The 20,410-nt window shown below is 42.2% G+C and overlaps 2 protein-coding genes across 3 annotated transcripts; both read left to right on the top strand.

Moving 5' to 3' along the window:
- The first annotated feature begins 294 nt into the window (after positions 1 to 294).
- Positions 295 to 12,815, top strand: pir (pirin). Its single transcript, XM_084013412.1, has 10 exons — positions 295 to 387; positions 1,738 to 1,834; positions 1,915 to 2,007; positions 4,925 to 5,005; positions 6,676 to 6,882; positions 7,944 to 8,028; positions 9,838 to 9,882; positions 11,332 to 11,414; positions 11,956 to 12,022; positions 12,153 to 12,815. The coding sequence occupies exons 2-10, from the start codon at positions 1,739 to 1,741 to the stop codon at positions 12,269 to 12,271; spliced, it is 876 nt and encodes a 291-aa protein (XP_083869538.1). The 5' UTR covers positions 295 to 387; position 1,738; the 3' UTR covers positions 12,272 to 12,815.
- A 135-nt stretch (positions 12,816 to 12,950) lies between these two features.
- Positions 12,951 to 18,675, top strand: vegfd (vascular endothelial growth factor D). 2 transcript variants are annotated; one of them, XM_084013399.1, is made up of 9 exons: positions 12,951 to 13,758; positions 13,844 to 14,077; positions 15,812 to 16,013; positions 16,091 to 16,211; positions 16,843 to 16,912; positions 17,024 to 17,151; positions 17,259 to 17,374; positions 18,132 to 18,297; positions 18,401 to 18,675. In XM_084013399.1, exons 2-9 carry the CDS (start codon positions 13,967 to 13,969, stop codon positions 18,408 to 18,410), a joined length of 924 nt encoding a protein of 307 aa, XP_083869525.1. In that variant the 5' UTR covers positions 12,951 to 13,758; positions 13,844 to 13,966; the 3' UTR covers positions 18,411 to 18,675. The 2 variants fall into 2 exon arrangements, with proteins under 2 accessions (XP_083869525.1, XP_083869526.1); XM_084013400.1 differs by lacking the exon at positions 12,951 to 13,758 and having other exon boundaries at positions 13,788 to 14,077.
- Positions 18,676 to 20,410: the final 1,735 nt, after the last annotated feature.

Here is a 20,410-nt window from a genome sequence, read left to right as displayed (position 1 = left end):
GTGATTTTGGTCACTGTATAATTATGTTCTTGTTGTTCTTTCCTCATGGTGCTGACTGCTGTAGTTCTGAATTAAAGAGGGTTAAGCCCTCTGACGTGTGTGATCCTGAGCTCTAGGCCTTCTACGTACATTTGACTGGGAGCTCCAGCGCCGTGCACTGCGTCGGTCACATCTGCATCGTTTTGTGCGTAAAAATCTCAGTTTTGATGCTCCAGCTATGTGTTTTTGGCATCATGCTGAAAAAATGTCTAGCCACGCCCCCTGACTGACTTCCGGATTGCGTCCTACCTGAGCAGGTGTGAGGCCTGCAGTCACAACAACCCAGCCGTCATTGATATCCACTTAAAATACAAGAAAAAAGAAGAAGCATCTGTTTGACACTTTCAGGTAGGTCGGCATGTAACGTCGGTGGTGATACCTGTCAGGTATTTAGGGGTGGGAGTAGACCGCTACGGTCCGGTACTCCGTAGACTACCACAGATTCAGGGCCGTTACAGCACCGGGAAGGGGGGGGGACAGGTGTTTTGCTAGTGTTTGACTCCCGTCAACGCTGCGGGACAACACTGTGATGCATTCACGTGTTGTCGGAGTAATCGGAAAAATACATCTCAGACTGAAAAACATATAACGTGAACGGCCCTTCAAGTCGGAACAACTCAAATACGGTTTACATGCCTAACAATAAAATGCAGCACATTTTTTTTGTGGCGTCCATGTTGTTTCCATGTCGGGAAACGGGTTTTTCCGAGCAGCACGTGAACGCACCATCGTCTGCGCGCTCCGAGTGACGTTGTAGTTTTCTTCTGTCCTGTGTCAGTGTGTGTAATCCTACTTCCACATCAGTCCTGCTGGAGAACGTCAGCCTGTGCTGCAGCCAGCTGACTCATATAATATATGATACTTCCACAGTATTAAATATGTGTTGAGAAGATATGGATGATACATGGACGACAGAGGGGAGGGATTTGAAGGAAATGATGTAGGAGATGCATGTCGGGGAAAGTTTGAAGAAAACAAGTCGTCAGCAGCAGCAGCTGTGTGAGATCAGCTGACGACCAGGTGATCGGATCAGCTGACTGATCAGCGGATTCCCGTTGGTTGATCTGCAGCTGCGAGCCTCCACTCTGCCAGGGAGAATCGGCTATTTTGAAACCGGGAAACCCCTGTGACCGCTTGGCCTTTTGCGTTTATTTGTCATCGTTGTGTGACAGTTGCACTCAGGCTCCTCCCCCCTCAACAGTCCAGTTTGGTTAGATTTTTTTTTTACCAGATATTTATACGTTTATAAAGAAACAGTTTGAAGGTAAGATGTTGCTTTTGAGACCAATCACTACATATTGAGAAATAATAAAGAACATGTTATGTTAATGTGTGGGGACCGGTCTCCCTGCGTTCACACACTGCATGCTGGGAAACTTGCACCTGTTGCAGGATGGATAGATGTGCATTTTATGTGATGAAGCATATCTAAACAGTGATAAACAGGTGAATAAATGTATTAAACATGAATATTTATGACCTATGGATAACAATTGTATTGGTTTTGTTCTGTAGCATAAACTTAACATAAAAAAAAATTCTCTTCAATGTTTTGAAGACATTTGATTGTCAGACAAGTTATGTTTTCTTTTTTAAAAACAGGAAATGGATGTGTTGTCTTTCATAAAGCCTTTTATTGTAGTTTTATCATTGATTAACAAAGACTACGGTGTATTTCCAGGCTTTGCTGTGTTTCAGCATGATGAAGGTGAGGAGAGTGGAAAAGGCCGTTCTGAGTGTGGAGCAGTCGGAGGGAGTCGGGGCTCGTGTTCGCAGGAGCATCGGTAGAAAGGAAGTAAGTATCTCATCTTCATGTAGACGGACCTTTTTTAACAAGAAATGAATTCATGCAACATCTGAACGTCTTATTTCCAGCTGGGAAACCTCGATCCTTTCCTGATGTTGGATGAGTTCAGAGTGAGCAAGCCGGCAGGATTTCCGGACCATCCTCACAGAGGATTTGAGACCGTAAGTATATTTATTAATAAAACTATTTGGTGTAGCAGCAAATATTAAATTCAGCTTGAGACGGTCGGGGCACCTGGAGGAGCGAGTGTCCCATGAACAGCAATTTACAAGAGAAAAACAAATAAACATAAACACAAAACGTATAAAATTATAGTAATTTCTGTCAGAATTTGCTGCTGATCTTTTGCTGATGTGATCATATATCTGGTACACTCAATATACCAATTATCTGCAGATAATTTGCTTATGAAAATAAGTGTTTGTTACAAGGATCTTTACATAATAATCTTTGCAAAATACAATCTTTCATCTCAATCCATTAATTGGTAAAACAGTAGAACGTCCGATACAAAGCAACAAAATCTGAAAGCTTTTTTTCCTAATTTTTTAAAATATGTTTCAAAACGCGGCTCAGTGGATTACTTCAATGAAGCATCAACAGGTTGCACAGGTTGCACTGAGGGGTGAACTTCCTGCTTTTATCACAAGATGGCGACAGCAGGACGGTGTCCAGGAACAGTACAGTACCAGTTCCAACTTTGCCTTCCACACATGTGGATTTGGGATTATACATTAAAACAGGTGACACAAAAAGCCACAGGTGTCGTTTCTGCTCTGTTAAGTTTGTACGAGCTCGAGTTGAGTCCAGGAAGCTTTGTGTTGTTTGTGTCTTATCATGACAGCTCACGAGCAAAAACCCCCTGTTTTGAAAGAGAGGAATTGTCTGGTGTGTCTTTTGTGGAACCGTTTGTGGTTTTTATTCTTCTTCCCATGTAAAATGAATGTTTTTTTGTCTCCACCAACGTGGCTGTCTGTCCTACTTTTTTTCTGAAAACTTTGATTTTCCTTGGAAACTGTCATATTCCAAGGAAATTACATCACGTTACTGCGGCAGCCTCTTACATACGTACTCATTAAGATTTAAGCTCCAGTTTATATCATTAGAATACAGTATTTTCTTGCCTTTCTCTATTATAATTATAATAAAGTAGACACGGCTCAGTGTTTACACAGTCAAAGTTAAAACCTACTAATTTGTTACAGCCTAAAGCCAGCTTCTGTTTGATTTCCCACATGTCCTGCCTGATTTTAGAGTTGAAACATTAGTAATCGATTATTTGATTGACGGAAAAGTAACTGACGATGGGACCGATAATACGAATAATTTTTTACTCGTGTAAAATGTCCGTTTTTTGCAGGTTACTTGCTTCTAAATGTGAGAATTTTTATTTATGAATTTATTATAAATACAGTTGCAGCTACTATTTTTCACAACCATTGAATATTTATAATGTTTAGATGTTACTTTACATAGGAATCTAAGGATTATGTGTGATGCCGCACGATGAAGTCACAGAGAAATATCAGCCGACTCTGCGGTTTTAACACTGTGCATGTCATGTAGTTGTTTTTACTGCACACGACTTTAATCTTCTGACTCATCAGTTTCATTCACTGGAAGCTATTTTTCAGCAGAAAAACGAGTAAAACCAACAGCAAACAGCAGACGCACAAAGTCGAAGCCGGAAGTTTCCTTCAGGAGTCGGAAAGGAACAAAATCAGAACTGAAAGGAGAGAGAGACTATATTGGACTGACATTCATCACATAGACGGAAACACGACTCCACATGAATAATAACGCTGTTCTGTGTTTGCTCTCCTTCTCTTATGACCAAATTAATTATTGCTGCTTTTAGGCAAATTTGAGCATGCTGGGAAATAATCCAATCTAGTAGTTGCAGTAAGTGATGTGTAGACCACTTACTCAGTTTCTAGTTGTCTTGTATTTTTTAGAAATGGACAGCCTTTTACTTTTGCCTGTAAAGATGGAGAATGTCTGATTAAATCACTTTTCATCGCCTTCCAAAGGAAGGGAACATGGAATAGATTGCTCTTAATGTGTCTTTGTCGAAGTGTAAGTGTGTCACTTCTTTGCTGTCTTCATGTTGTATATAGAACTCAGCATACTTCGGTCACCTGTTGAATTTATTCCGGTTTATCTCTGCATTAGCAGGAATACTTCGACCACATTTGGTGAATGGGGTTAATGTGGCAGATATTCAAATCCAGATATTGTCCTTAGATGGCCGGTCGTTGCTCTTAGTGTGTTTGAGTTGGCAGATGCAACTTAAATCTCCCGGGGCGGGTGGACAGGACGAGGCTGCGCTCCCAGCATGCCTTTCAGCAGGTGTGTTTGCTCACACTCGCATGACCTTTGAAATCACACAGCTGCGGAGACAGATCACAGGCAGCTCGCAGCAGGGGGCGGAGCCTTCCAGCCTTACACAGATGTTCACCTTTCAACTTGTGGGCGGAACACGTGCTTTTGGTGTCGCAGCAGCACTCAATGAAACACGTTACATGTGGTCAAAATAAGGCTTAAATAACATTAAATACATTTAAATTAAAGCAGCGAGCGATGATGAACGGGCTCTCGCTCCTTCATGTGTGTTGGCGGGGCAAGCGGGCGACGCATTTCCACGACAATCCGACTCCGCAGATTGTGTGGCACTCCCCTGTGTCTGAAGTGGTACCATGCATTAAAATGGCTTCCTATGGGGTTAATGGTATAACCCCAGGAGGCTTTTACAGCTTGTTCATCTCTACATGTTACATCTGCCACCTGCCTGAAATTTGAGTGGTTTCTATGGTAACTTGGCCAATGACCCATTATGACACGTGTACAAGACCCATAAAACATATGTTTACCATTTCTGATGCATGTGCAAAGTGTGACAACCATATAGCCACTTAAAAAAAAAGAAATGAATTAAGAGGAATAATATTCAATATATCGACATTAATAGGGCCACGCTGACCCCTGGTCGTTGCTCGGGAAAAACGACAAATTATTTACATTTTTGTGTGTGTGTGTGTGTGTGTGTGTGTGTGTGTGTGTGTGTGTGTCCTCAAACAGGTAACATATGTTTTAGAGGGGATCACGGCCCATGAAGACTTTTGTGGCCATTCAGGACGACTGAAAGCTGGAGATCTGCAAGTACGGCACACCATAATTTGATTTTCTTTCAGGTGTGTGATTGTGATTTTATGATAGTTGGACAAAACAATGAACTCTGCTCTCCTGTTGGAACGTGGAAAAACAGCTCCTCTAAGGCTCTCTAATCTTGCTTGTTTAACTTAAAAATTGATTTTTTCTTTTAGTTTATCGTACAGTTAACAATTTATTTTTGGACATATTGGATGTGATTGCCTAGCAACCACATGGCGACATCGAGACTCCTGAAAGCCAGTCAAGATATTGAGTCAGGCCAACATAATCAGCTTTTACATCTTGGTTTTTCTTCAGGAAACCCAGAGATATGACATGTTAATTAATGAGCTAGCTGTTTCCACTCATTGTGCTAAGCTAAGCTAACCAGCTGCTGACCGTAACTGAATATTTGCCATACAGACATGATGAGAACGGGGATACCACTCTCATCTGAGTCCCAGCAAGAAAGTAAATTAGCATGATTCTCTGAACGTCCAACGATTCCTTTAATTTTGTAAAATAGCTAAATATGGAAATCTAAAAGAGTATTTTTTTTCAGATATGAGCTACATGTTTTCTAACAGTGCCTTCATTGTTATTTATCAGTCCGATCCTCCTCATAAACGTCGTCATTAACTAAGCATTCAGTCCACTTGTTATTAACATGCGTTGTGCACTCACACTAATTAGATAGCATGCCCTGTGGGTTGTTTCCTGTGTTTTTAAAGTAGTAAAGTTACACACACGCACACGCAGCTGCTGACTCAGCCTCGACGTGCAGCAGAGGTTCAGCCGGTTCAAGTGAATTTGCTGTAACCCACCGTGTGCACCGCTGGATGGGACGTCACGTCGCCGGCCTGTGCTTTAGGGAAAAGCTCACCGTCTCACGTTAAAGCTGTAAAGGAAGCAGTGAAAACACGTCAACACGGCAAATGTTCAACAACGTTCTCCGTTCACTTTTTGGGTGAATTTCGCATCCATTTCAGAAAAAAACAGATCATGCGTTATCAAAGTTTTAAATGATGAATGACAATCTTCATATTTTCATATCTTTATCAAGACTTTATGTAGCCAATGCTTAATTCTAAGTTGGACTGAATATTTATTGTATCACAAGCTAATGTTGAATTAGATTAGATTTCATTTGAACGTCTGATTGATTTCATTTCAAACGCTGCTCAGATCTGTGCTGCCTCTGTTCTCTGGTTTATTCTCTGCTGTTGTAACCATGTTTTATTATTCTGTAGATCCCTGACAGTAAATATGATGAACAGTCACGGATGAATAATCAGTAGAGCAAAGACTCGAGGAGAAGAAAGCCGTTAAACTAAACGTCATTTCATCCAGTTTGTTCCGAGTCACTGCCTGAATGTATTTATTACTTTATTATATGCAGAAACCAATCAAAAGAATGCATCTTTATGTGACTGATCATTGAAATGTTTGTATATTTTAGTATATTATGTATAATACTGCTGGAATTGATTTATCCCGTGTTTCATGCCAGTGTTTTCCATTTCTTTTCACTTTCTTATGGAAATTTATGTGCAATTCAAAGTGCAAAGACCTTTCACTTTGAATCAAAAACCACCCAACTGATCTGGTTTTCTTCTCACGCTAAATCAAAGCTAATCCTATAATTGTCAATGTGTCTTTCTAAATTTTATATTCATCAGTGGATGACTGCAGGACGGGGCGTGGTCCACGCTGAGATGCCCGTGTCAGAGGAGCCGGTGGTGGGCTTACAGCTGTGGGTGAACCTGCCGAGGCGAGAGAAGATGGTGGAGCCGGCGTATCAGGAGCTTAAAGGATCAGAGATCCCCAAACCAAGCCAGGGAGGAGTTACAGTCTCTGTGATATCTGGAGAAGCTTTAGGAGCAACGGTGTGTGTTTTTAAGTTATTTTTTGGGTTCTGTTATTGAGAGAGAGTGTGAAAGGGGGAGAGAGATGGGGATGACATTGCAGAAGGAGAGTGTGTGTTTTTGTGTGAGTGTTCAAATTTGAATCTAAAATTGACTAAAGTTTTACTCTTTCTGCTAAAATATTTGACGGGAAAAGCCGACACGGTTATTTTTGCGGTCTTCGTCTCAAACAAACCCCATATTAGCTAAAGAGTCAAATAAAAGAGGGATCACAGGTTGGTCTGGTTCCCAGGGAAGATGTTATTCAAGGGTTCAAGGATCATTTATTGTCATTGTGCAACACGAGGACGTAGCACATTTGCTACACAAGAAACACATGACAAACAAATCAAAAGCAGTAATGCCTTCCTGCAGTGCATTTTTTTGAATTTGCATCAGGAATGTTAACAACATCAACAAAAACAATCTGTGTTCACAAAGTTGCAGGCCGGAGAGATTCAGCTGATAATTCTCTGTCGGTTCATTAGTATGAGCAAAATCATCATTTGATGCATTGTTATTATAAAAACAGGCTCTTTGTGTTTTGTGTAAATGTGAGCAGCAGTAGGAATTTGTGCAAACCGTTACCATAACGTCCTCTTTTCTTTTTCCACGGCGTTGACTTTATGTGAAGTCGTCAGTAGCAGAGCTGGTCTGGGGGAAAAATATATATACTGTATATATATGCTTGTTATGCGTTCAGATGACTTACACACACACATACAGTATATATATATATACATTACAAAATATATATTAAAAAAAGCTGTTTACTGCAAAATAATGACTAATTAAATGGGTGTATATTTGTATCTTTTGAAAAAACATTCTTTGTAAGTCGTCTGAACACATAACAAGTTTACGAGGGTCCCAACAAAACAGAAACAGCTTTAACTTGTTCACAACCCATTTGCAGGGAACGGCGTTGCAGATGGTTCTCGAGATGGAGACACGTTTCCGTGACCGTCACCGGCGCCACCGTTTCTAAGTCGGCATAAATGTGTTTTCTGTTTGCATGGAAACTATTTGAATCCTCCCTTTAGTCCCAGGTCTACACAAGGACACCAACCCTGTACCTGGACTTCACACTTCAGGCCGATGCCCTGCATGTGCAGCCGGTCCCATCAGGTAAGAACGTCCCCAGTGGGTCATTTAAAGGTTTGTTAATAACAGAATTGGCTGTATGGTCTCTGTAAGGATAATTACACAAAAGCATCTCATGGTCGTTTCAGCCATCCCTCCTCATTTCCTTTCTTGTCTTCCTTTTACTCCTAAGTGACCTCGCCATCGGGGCGACCCGGTTTACCACAAAGCTTATTGAATATTTTCCTCTCGTGGCAGGAAACAGAACAATGAGTGACACTGACATACCGTAACATGGGAATTAAATACACTTTTATATGCTAAATTAAGTTTTTGGAAGCAAGGTTACGGTAAAGTAGAAATCACTCTGTTCGCTTTGCAAATTAAAAGGTAAATTAATATCGAATAACCCACGTGCTAGATATATTCAACCCACTCGGGGGTAAACTGTATTATCATCATCCTGTAATTTCCACTTGCAATGACAGTGCAGGCTGTTTATAAGATCTAAGTTCCCAAGTAATTTCGTAATGTTGTGCTTTCATATTTCACCATATTGTGTTCATGAACGGTCTGCAAACACACATTTCGCAGAAACAATACATTGGGTTCAATATTGTCTTCTCTCTTCTGATGTTAACGGGGTCATTTTAACTTCACGTTGTCCCTTAATCAAGAGCAAAATATGATGATTTCTTTCGGAGAGTTAGATTTCAAGAATCATGCATTTTTCGTTAAATATGACGCTGCCACGAGCAACTGGTTAGCTTAGCTTAGCACAAAGTCTGGAAGCAGCAGTAAACAGCTTGTTTTGCTCTGTCTAAAGGTAACAAAATCCACCTACATGTCATTCATTGTTTAATCTGTTCAAACACCAAAGCATAAAACGCAAGTTTACTGATTTAGAGATTATGTGCAGGACTATATCTCACCTGGGACATAAATTCATTGAATCAAGTGTTCAAGGGATCATTTATTGTCATTGTGAACACAGCGACGTAGCACATTTGCTACACAAGAAACACATGACAAACAAATCAAAAGCACTAATGCATTCCTGTTGTGCATTTTTGGAGTTTGCATCAGGATTCAGCAGCAACAAAAACAATCTCTGTTCAGAAAACATGGCCGGCATTACAACATTAAACATGTCGACATCAGGGAAACAGTGTTTGAGCACCGAGCTTCACTGACGACGGAGCCACGTCTCTGTAACGATGAACAGGCAGCGACCTCCCGTTGCTCGGTATTTTCCTGCAGCCGATCATCAGACAGCCAGGAGCATGCTGGGTAGTGGAGTAGCCGTAGGTGCCTTGGGGGTTAGCTTGACCTCCATCTTGGCCGCCCTCCCTCTCCTCCTGGGGCTATCAACATCATTTTGGGTGGTGTTTGGTCCGGCAGGTCTGGTTGGCTGATCGGCCGTGGGCGATCGACTCAAAGTCCACAGCACTTAAAAACCAATAAATGAACTATGTAGCAAAATTCATGGAAAGCTAATTTCCACAACATAAACATGTGCATTCCTGCTGCTCCCCTCGGCTTTACCAAACGTAAAGCTTCGTTAGATGTCCTGCCTGCAACTTAAAAAAAGCTTTTAAAGTTAGCAGGCAGGCTAGCTGGTGAACATACCGGTAGTGGGATGCATTAAGAGTCAAATATTCCCCTCAGGAGATGAAACCATAAAACAGAAACATTCAACATTTATCCTAAACTGCTGATACACAGGTTTGAATGATTGTGTTCACAACGTGTTTTCTGCTGCTCGCAAGTGGCCAACATCTTTATAGCTGGGTAAAGAACAAAGAAAAGCTTTATTAAACACATACTTATTAATAATATGTTTATGTATTACAGGATGGACGACCTTCATCTACACGCTAACAGGATCCATCCATGTCGGTGAGTTTTCTCTGGTCAATGGTCTCTTTTACACTTTGTTTATTTAAATGGGAGCTTTAAGGGATTTTGGTTTATTTCTCCAATTACATGACTCATATGGTCCAATACGGATTCATATCAGGAGAAGCTGACATCACTAATAAATGCTACTACCACTAGTTTAACTTCACTTCCCTCCCTGCTCTTCCTGCCTTAAGGCCTGATGCATTCATGTTCACGACTCCTCTTCAATCTGGACTCGTCATCATTGGCGAACGTTTCCATGCTACTGTGTATAAAATATGACCATCTCTGTATTTGGCTTCATATCGATCACCTTGAGCCCTCTTTGACATCACACTGTGAAATACAGCCTCTCCTGTTGGATGGGCGACAGTGTGATCGGGGCGTTCCCCCTCGCATGAGAACAAACCCTTCAGACATCAAACTCCATTTCAGTGGCTTCTCTCGCTTTCTTGAAACCTGTTGTTTCTCCGTCAGAATTCCCCTATTTAATATTCTTTCACAAAATGTCGTTATGATTCATTACTCTCCGTCGTGGCACTGCAGGATCTCTCAGACTGGTTGTAATCGCCGGCAGATGTTGCGATGACACGGGAAGATGAAATTGGCTGCGAGGATTAAAGAAGTTATTTGAACGTTAAGTCTCCAACCCGACGCGTAGTCCGGCCAAATCAGGACCGGCTGACTCAGCTGAATGCATCCACCGCAAGTGGAAGTGTCTGGTTTTCTCAGCGTGTCGGTGATGTGCGTGTGTGTGTGTGTGTGTGTGTGTGTGTGTGTGTGTGTGTGTGTGTGTGTGTGTCAGCGTGCAAAACGAAGTGCCAGTTAAAATTTCTGGCAACTTGCAGTGGTTTGGTTTTTCTACAGAGACCTGTGGTACGCTGAAATCATGTGTGAAACAATAACTAATGTGTCACATGTCAGCTCATAAGCAGCTAGTTTGGGTGGAATTGTAATTACATCGTCTGAAGAGGTTGTTTTTCCTTCTATTCGAGCATCGAGACTTTAATCCTACCGTGCCAGCGTGTTGTTTGTTCTGTCCGATGAGGCACTGCCTTCCCTTTCATTTTCAGATACTTCAAAAACAGCTCAAAGACCACAACCCTCATCAACCCACAGTAATGTCATTGAATATCGTGAATTAGAAACTTGACTTGTGACGACTACTATTATGTGTGAAGTGGTTGGTTAATGCCTGCGTAAAGGGAGTTATTCTCTACGAAGAAAGGATAAAAAGACATCAGTGCATCATTGAAAACATTTCTGAACGGTAATGCAGCCCTCTCAAGATGTAAGTGCTATTGACGTGAATGGAAGGTGGCGTCAGACTCAATAGAATCTTAATGAAGTTCACGTTTCGGTGGAAACTGAAAAACAGCCCAAATGTGTTTTAAAATGAAGAGTGTTGCTTAAAGGACAATACTGTGAACTTTTGTTGGTTTCAAGGCCCAGATGAGGCGCAGCAGAAGGTCGAGCCTCATCACACTGTGGTGTTTGGAGATGGAGACTGCGTCAAAGTCGAAAACAGGGTGAGAAATCAAAATATGAAAATATCCCACACCCTTATGTTACCATTTATAACTGTACATTATTGCTCTTTTAAAGGAGGATCTTTGGCTTTAGGCTTAGACTCTTTTGTGGAGTTGGGGAAACTTGACTTGTTTTTCTTTTCTTACGTCGTCTGTCCATGTTGTACGTCACATTTCGTATTACTGTCTAAATAAATGGTAATAAATCTTGCTAACATAAATAGAAGATGGCTCGCCAATGAATAAGATGAATCCCATTTGTATTCAGCTGGTTTTGATGCACTGATTTAGACATGTGGTTCCCAACCTCTTTGTTGTGAGCAATCAATCAAAAAGTAATCTCTCTATAGGGGCCCCATGAAGGTGAAAATATCTAGTATTTCACAGGGAAACAATGTATAACCTTATGTAAGCTAAATATGTTATTTTCTTTCTTTAATCTCTCCCTCTATCGGAGGGTCCAGATTACTGATTTTCAAAAATTGAATCCACTCCGCACACAGACAATGACGACAGCGCCGCTTCTCATTTCCTTCCCCAGGGCCCTGCAGCTTCGCATTTCGTGCTGATTGCTGGAGAACCAATCAGAGAGCCCGTGGTACAACGCGGTACGTTGTTTGTGTGATTCCCTCCGAGGTTGAAGTCACTGCAACAAAATAAACACTTTACGTGTTCAATCAATCACTTAAATAACAGCCTGTAATGTCATACGTTGCTTGTGTTGTGTGTGGCCTTCAGGTCCGTTTGTAATGAACACAGAGGGAGAGATCAGCCAGGCTGTCCTCGACTACCGGACTGGCACAAATGGCTTTGAAAGGGCCCGGAACTGGAGGTCGAAGATCAGCGGCGCTGGCTGAACACGTAGCTCTCTTGTTCCCGGTGAAAATGTTAGCCTTACTTGATTGTTTGATTCTTTTGAAAACATGTTTTTTTTTTTCTTTCCAGAAAATGTTATTTTCCAACATTTTCTTTAACTATTTACTTGCTGAAGTGCTTCATGCCCCATCGCCAGTAATAATTCACCAATTCATCCTTCTCTATTGTGAAATCTAGCATTTATAGGGAAAATGTGTTTCTGACTGCTCCCCCGACCACCTTGTTAAATTTAAACTTTTCAATAATTGCATTTTCCACAGCCTGCATGTTGCATTTAGGGGGATCTATTGGTAGAAACGGGATATAATATTAATAAGTTTGTTTTGTTAAGAAGCTGATAGTAAGTTTTCGTTGAGTCATGTCTACGACTTTGTTACAATCTGCAACTTGATCGCTGGATGCCGTCAAACACACTTCACCTTTTGACTATATGAAGGTTTTGATGATGGTGACACACAGCTAACGTTACCAACTTTAATTTATCTTTATTTCATCACCAAGAACATACATAGACCACATAAATACATTTAAAAAAAACAAACGTTTCTGCATGTTTCATCATTTTTATAAGGTATTGCTTTGCAGCAGGCAGAAAAGACGCCCAAGCTGCTGCTGCTCCTCATTTGCATACAGTCAAACGGGTGAGTGGGTGGGGCGTCGGTGGGACAGGGGGAGGTGCTGCGTCTGACTTCCCCTCGCACGTTAAGGAAGTCTGGATCACATTTAAAACACATGTTACTGCTGTGTGCAGTTTGGCAGCTCTGGAGGGAAAGACACTGACAGGGGACTTGATCACTTGACAAACAGACATTAAAAAAGAAAGAAGGGAACACACAAGCAAATAAAAAGGCTTGCTTTGTGGCAGCCAGACAGACAATCCAGCTTCTTCTATCCCACATCTTAGAGGAAAGACATTTTTGCACCTCAGGGCATTCATACACGGACAAACCACAGTAGGATCATGGAGAACTGACGGCTGAGAGAAGGGAAGTTTAACATACGGATAAAGCACTTAAATGAGCAGTTCAGGGAAGCCGTGAGCCTCTTTTTCAGTCGGTGGGAAGATAAAGAAGAAACACGGAGGAATTAGTCAAATTATCTAAATATCTCACAGGCCTTCAATCCATTCTGACGTAAGAGTAATTTCAGCGTCTGACTTCTAGTAGGCTTTTTATTTAACCGGACACCTCGGCTTCTGCATCAAAGCTTCTGCAGTAAAACGTGCATGTTTTAGAGCCTCTTTAACCTTCTCCATTTGGCTTGTGGGCGTCTGGGTTTCTGCTACAGGTTACGTCTGGCTTAGAAACACACACACACACACACACACACACACACACGAATATACACACTCTTAACTGTGCAGCTGGAAGATCAAGAGTTTGTGTTGCAAATACATGCTCTGAGAGGAGTGTGTGTGTGTGTGTGTGTGTGTGTGTGTGTGTGTGTGTGTGTGTGTGTGTGTGTGTGTGTGTGTGTGTGTGTGTGTGTGTGTGTGTGTGTGTGTGTGTGTGTGTGTGTGTGTGTGTGTGTGTGTGTGTGTGTGTGGTCTGAAGGACTCAGCTGGTCTGGGAAACTGAGTCAGAGAGGCAGCCGGCTCTAAGTGCTTTCTGCCAGAAGGGAAAGGAGGCAAGTTCATACTGCTGAGTGCTTCTCAGAGACCGCTGAGCCACGGAATAATGACGAAGATGAAACGGACTTTGTGCAGATTCTCCTGCTTGGTGACTCTGGCTGTGGAGCTGAGCTGGATCACCGTGGGCCACAGCATGCACATAGAGGGAGGACGTAGGGTAAGCGTGGCGTCAAGCCTTATGTCTTCAAGTGCATGTAATATGTAGCTTTTCACGTCTGTTTTCTACATGTTAAATGACTGATTTCAAATTAAAAGAATAACTTTGTGATCCAACTTTGTCCAGAGAGAGGAATTAAAACACTGATTTGAATTTCTTGGTCCATTCAGGGCTCTATTTCACGTACTTTTGCAGAGTTGCGTGGCCTCTTTCCTCTCATAAACCTCACACTCGTGCTCACGTGTTCTGTCCACTGAAACCAAACTTTACAGTAATTGTGTGCAGGCGGCTAAAGATTAAACATTAAAACATACGTATGATTGCAACACTTCACTCTTGATTTTTAGTTTATCCAGCTGTCATTCATTTCCATTATTCTTGTCTCTCACCTCTCTCTCTCTCTCCAACCCCTCCACCCCTCTCATCTTTACCTCCCTTTTTCTTGTCATCCGTCTCTCAGGCGCTCTCCCTCTCTGTTTCTCATTAGCGGGTCTATCCCCTGGTAGAAATTACGGAGGGGAAACCTCCCTGTTTTCTGTTGTTTCTCTGATTTAAGTGGAAGCAGGCAGGCAGCCAGCCAACCTGCCCCACCCTCCGTTCTGCAACACACTCAACACATCACAGGGCTCAGATTGTTTCAGTTTTCCAGAGGAAAATAAAGCAAACCCATCTGCAGACAAGTGCAATATTCCATGACTGTCCCGTCTCAGACCATCAGGCTTTGACTTCCCGCCTTAAAAACGAGCCTCTCCTCTAAAAAACCACCCACGACGAATAAAATGCCAACAAGTTGAAACAAAATCTCAACTTAAAACTCTGTATGTTATGTAATACTGTATCTTACGTAAAACCGTACAGATCCAATCTGTTCAGCTTCCATTTTGTCCTGCGTTATGACTTCATTGCCCTCCTGACGCAGCGTGACAGGTGGTTTTATGGTTTGCTCCCACCACTGCTGCCTCCTCTCACAGTGCGTGCTGGTGGTGTGGTTGGCAGAGGCCCACATTTGTCAGATGTCCTGGCCGCATGGCGTTCTTCTATGTATGTGAATGGATGCTCTTTTCGCTAGCAGTCATGAGACTTTAGAATGAGTAGCGATCAGAGCGGAGCAGATGCACCAATGTGCTGCTGCAGCTGTTGATATTCACACTCTGACGTGTGTGTGTGTGTGTGTGTGTGTGTGTGTGTGTGTGTGTGTGTGTGTGTGTGTGTGTGTGACAGTTAATCAGTGGTCACACACATCTGAGTTCTCCAAGTAACTCCACTGTCTGTGGAAGGGACGTGTTAGCAGCTCATAATTGATCTATAAACACATTACATTTGAGTAAATTCTGTTTGTCATAGCCAAATGTTATAATATTAAGAGAAATGAGTCTGCAGCCACATCGGTGACTCTGTGAGGCTGTGCATGGGCTAAAATCACTAATACATTACATTTACCCTCCACTATTTTTCCACTATTTGATCTCATGAATTCCACATGTGTAATAAGAACCATGACTGTTTCTACAAAAATCTGTGTAAATCTATCCAATGGTTGCAGAGAAAGTTCACTCTGATCCACACATGCCAAGCTAATGTTGCCGCCAGAGGAAAACTCAGGAAATAATTCAATTATAATAACTGTTTTGAGGGAAACCGACATACAGAAACAAGTGAATCTGAGACCAACAAGTAAGACTTTTGTTGTGTGAATGTGAAACATTAAAGGGTGTGTGTCTGCCATCCCTGCAGGTAATGAAGCAGTGGGAGACCAAGGTGCGGTCAGCCTCCAGCCTGGATGAGCTGCTGAGGCTCGCAGACTTTCCTGACTGGAAGTTGTGGAAGTGTCGTCTGAGCCTGCAGCAGCCGGAGACCCTCTCTTCTCCACCGTCGGTGGGCTCACACCGCTCTACACGCTACGCCGCCGAATCTTACAGCCTGGAGATTCTAAAAGGTTGGATAAAATACTTACATGTTATGAATGAATCTGTGTGTGTGTTGATGTGGTTATGAGTATCGTCTCCCGTTCAGCCATAGATGAAGAGTGGCAGCGGACCCAGTGCATGCCGAGGGAAACGTGCGTCGATGTGGCCAAGGAGCTGGGAACCGACCCCTCCATGTTCTTCAAGCCGCCCTGTGTGTCCGTCCACAGGTTTGTTTGATATGAAACCAGATCCAGAACTTTGCTTTTGAAGCATATTGTTAAAGGAACAGAGTGACAATTTGGGAAATGCTCTTGCAGGGAGTTATAAAGATTTGTAGGATAAATATGAAGCTCCCACCAGCAGCTGGTTAGCTTAGCTTAGCATTTAGGCTGGAAACAGAGGGAACAGCTAACCAGGCTCAGCAACAAATCCGCCTAACAGCACCTTTAAAGCTAAACGATTCAACATCATGTTGTTTGTTTAACACCTACAAAAAATGAGCATAGAAACGACATCATGTGGTTTTATGGGTTTATGTGCTGAACTATTTCTTGGTTGGGAGAAACAACCTCACCGTCACCATGAAGTTGAGGTCACAACAAGATTAAGCAACGCAGATATGACGTGTTAGTGAGCTGGCAGGAGGATTTTGTCGGCTAGGACACATCCAGACTAGCTGCTACCTCCAGTTAACAGTGTTTGTGCTAAGCTAAGCTAAACAGCTGCTGGCTTTAGTTCCACATTTGTCCTACAGACATGACAGTAGTATCAAAAGTGATTATTTCTCCTCTACTACTGTAAGTTTGTTTCCCATGCACGTAACTTTACCCAAATGTGAATTTGTTTTCCCACTGACAGGTGTAGTGGCTGCTGCAATCAAGAGGGCGTCACCTGCAGGAACACAACCACTGTGTATGTGAATAAAACTGTGAGTGACTGAAAGTGGATGTCCTTTTTGACCTTTTTCCAAGGGTTTGAGCATTGCCACAGGCAGCTCTCAGCGGTCAAACGGTCTGACACGACTGTCTGTGCGTTTCAGGTCCTCAGTGTCATTCCCTTCAAGTTCGTACCGGAGCCCGTGCTAATAAAAGTCGCTAACCACACAGAGTGCAGGTGCATGGAGCCCGCCATAATACGACGTAATGCTCAACCTCACGGGAGCAGTGGGTGAGTCCAAAACACCAGTCAATCCAGTTTCTCAAAGGAATTTGGCATGATGTTTTTTTTTTAATTTATTTATTTATTTTATTCTGTTGTATCTGCTTCATTGGCAGCTGCTCTCCAATGGGCCAACTGTCAGAGGCAGAGGACTCCAGGAGACTTTGTGCCAGTGGGCTGATCTGGGATTGTTCAACCGACAGATGCATACCTTACCCTTCCAGTACACCAGGTGTGTGTGTGTGTGTGGTGTGTGCCAACAATTGAGGGTGCATCCTGATTATTTATGGTTTATGCAACCAATTCCATTCACTTGTGAATGACTGGGTCTAAAACACGCCCACTTTCACCCAGGAGACCACCCCTTGTGTCCTGTGTGAAACAAGAAGTCACTTATCACTTATTTGTAACTAACTTCCATACTTCAGTTACGCCACTTCCGTACTTAACCCTGACTTACTTGACTAAAGCCCTTTGCTCCTCTAGAGAACAAAGGCCATTGATGAGTATTATGGTTGTTGGCGGTTCTTTCTAGATCTCCCCAGCTGCCTGGACACCTCTTCTCCAGCTGTTCTCGGGGCGACCCCTTTTCCTTTTTCCTTGTGGGCACTGGTTCCCTGTGTACTTATCTTTTGTGAAACCTAACCAAGTAGTTTTGTTGCCAAAACTCTGCAAGGGAATGCATTGATTGCTCGCGTGCTTCGACATTCCTAGGAAAGCGAGTTTCGATAAGATAACATACGAGATGTTGTATGAGGATAAGTTAGCATGTTAGCTGATGTTTCAACTAAAAAAAAAACCAACCCAGGTTTATAATAGGTGATCTATTATATAATTTTGTGAGTAAAATATGCTGTAAAAATAACTATCAAAGTGTGACCAAACTGTTGTATGTTCTAATTCAGATATCCAGCGCACAAGATGAAAAGTCACTTCTTGTAATGACCCCCCTCTCTGACTTAAATGCACCATTACTGCCTCCTGTTTAGAGTTGCCACTCAGCTCATGGATGCCTGACTGCGAGATCGACGTGGAACGCTGTGACTGTCTTCCTCGACCTTCGCCGACTCAGCAGCCCAGTCCGACCCAACACTGTAAACTCAACTCGTCCATCTGTGCCCACAAGCTCCAGCGCTTCGATCAAACCTCCTGCAGGTAGACCAGAGACAGGCTTTCATATATGATTCTCTAATATAAGAACCTCTGTTTATTCTAATAAATGCATATTATATCTAAATGATCCCACTTTCATTCACAGATGCAAATAGTCCAGAGGGGAAGACTTATACGACAACCTGCTCACCCAATCGCCAGGATTTTTGGAGGCAGAGAAAAAAGGCTCATAATTTATTTACAGTCCTATTTATGCCGATCACTTTAACTAATTAAGATGATATTAACTCATATGACCATGTTAACTGATTTTTTTAACATGCTTACCTTATGTTTCAATCAATATGTAAAGTTTATGATTTATACATTTGTTCTTTGTGCACTGAATATGTAGTTTACATTAAAAGATTATTTTTATAATTAGAATCTGTCATGAATTACTGGATTATTGCTTACTGTAATTTTTGACGAGTTATTCCACTGTTTGTTGATCCCTCACTCGTTTCCTGTTGATGTTGCTATGGTGATTAATTACAAAACTCACTTAAATGCTTTAGAAGTCACAAAACACGTCTGCTTGGGCAACAAGGGCGGCTGAATTCTGTCGCACAGAATTAAGTTGTTCAGTGAACAATACCGAGTATGTTAAGTGCTGTTTCTTGTCCCTTGGATTTCATCTTCATACAGTTTATATTCACCCTCCTTGACATCTTTTAAGTTCGTGTGAGTTTGCAGACTTGCTTTTTCCTTTCAGAGATCCTTTCAGATCCTACAAAGTGATCTAAATTCATTACAATTGTAGAAGTATGTAAAGCTTCTTTAGTAAAAAGTGTGAAATAAATGCACCAAAACAGAAAATGAACCCTGACAATCTACAAGAAGCCTTTGACTTGGGAACATATATATACATGTTTTCCCCAGCAAGATAAATCTAGACTTGCTTTAAAAACAATGATGATAACGTCCTTGAGTCAAAGCCGAGGTCTCTGTCCTTCAACCCACATTAAATTGCACTTATTGGACAAAAGCTTCGGGGGGCGCGCGGGGGGGGGGTGATTGACGGGGGGCGCGCGGGGGGGGGTAGCGCGGGGGGCGCGCGGGGGCGCACGGGGTGGGGTGGGGGTGGGGGGGGGGGGGGTGGGGAGGGGTGGGGGGAAGATGTCGTGGAATCGGGGTAGATTTAGGTCGACGTGTGGGGGGGGGCGATCGTCTGAGACACCGGAGTGTCGATATTTACTTGACCGCTAGAGGGCGCGCTATTTTGAAACGTAACATATGGTCGTAATTCGGTGCTTGACACACGACCTATGTGGTCGTTTTCTCGAGGAGGACAGTCTGAAAGAAATTGCATCATCCACGTGTAACTGCTGCACAATATTTTTATATTTGTCATTGATTACGTTGATTCACTATTAAATATATATAATTAAAATATATATTTTCCTTTTGATCAGTGTCAGAAAAGTCACATTTAATGCAATTTTGTTCAACAAACATTTTACATACTCAAAGGCACTTGACAAGCAGCTGTTTTGCTGAGACGAGATCTTCTGCATTGCTTAGTATTCAGTATTTTGGTAGCCGGGTGGTGGCTGAGACTCTTACAATATGGCTCCATATGGTTTGTATTTGATATTATATTACATATTGGAGATAGATAGACTGTAAACACGGCTTCTCATAAAACAGGTGCATCATTTGTAAATGTGCTCCCTTCACTGTTGTTGCTTGGTGAATGTATTGATTTTCACTCTGCTACTCCGATTAATCACCCAGCAGTGCTGCTGATCTATAAAATGCAAACATTAAAGTGCACGGTATATGTCCTACTGATTTTGCACCCATCATAAAAATGGCTAATGTGTTGGTGTCATTACGTGTAAATAAAGGTGTTTGTGCTTGTTATAACAGCACCATTTAACAGCGTTATTAATCCCCTGTTGTGACAGCCCCGTCCTGCCTTGAGGAGCTGTAGAGGCAGCTACCAGTGTCAGAATAGAAACAAAAATGTCAGGCAGAAATGTCACCACCGCTCCTCCACTCCTCCAAAGAAAAATGGTCATGTTTCTTTTTTAAATAAATGTGAATTACATAAATAAATAAAACACAAACCATACATTTATACATATACATTTGCACATAACAATAATACCAG

This window comes from Eutrigla gurnardus (genome assembly GCF_963514095.1).
Source record: "Eutrigla gurnardus genome assembly, chromosome: 1".
In the NCBI taxonomy this organism is placed as follows: Eukaryota; Metazoa; Chordata; class Actinopteri; order Perciformes; family Triglidae; genus Eutrigla; species Eutrigla gurnardus.
The sequence above is the reverse complement of the archived record's forward strand: the minus strand, read 5'-3'. Positions and strand labels throughout refer to the sequence as shown.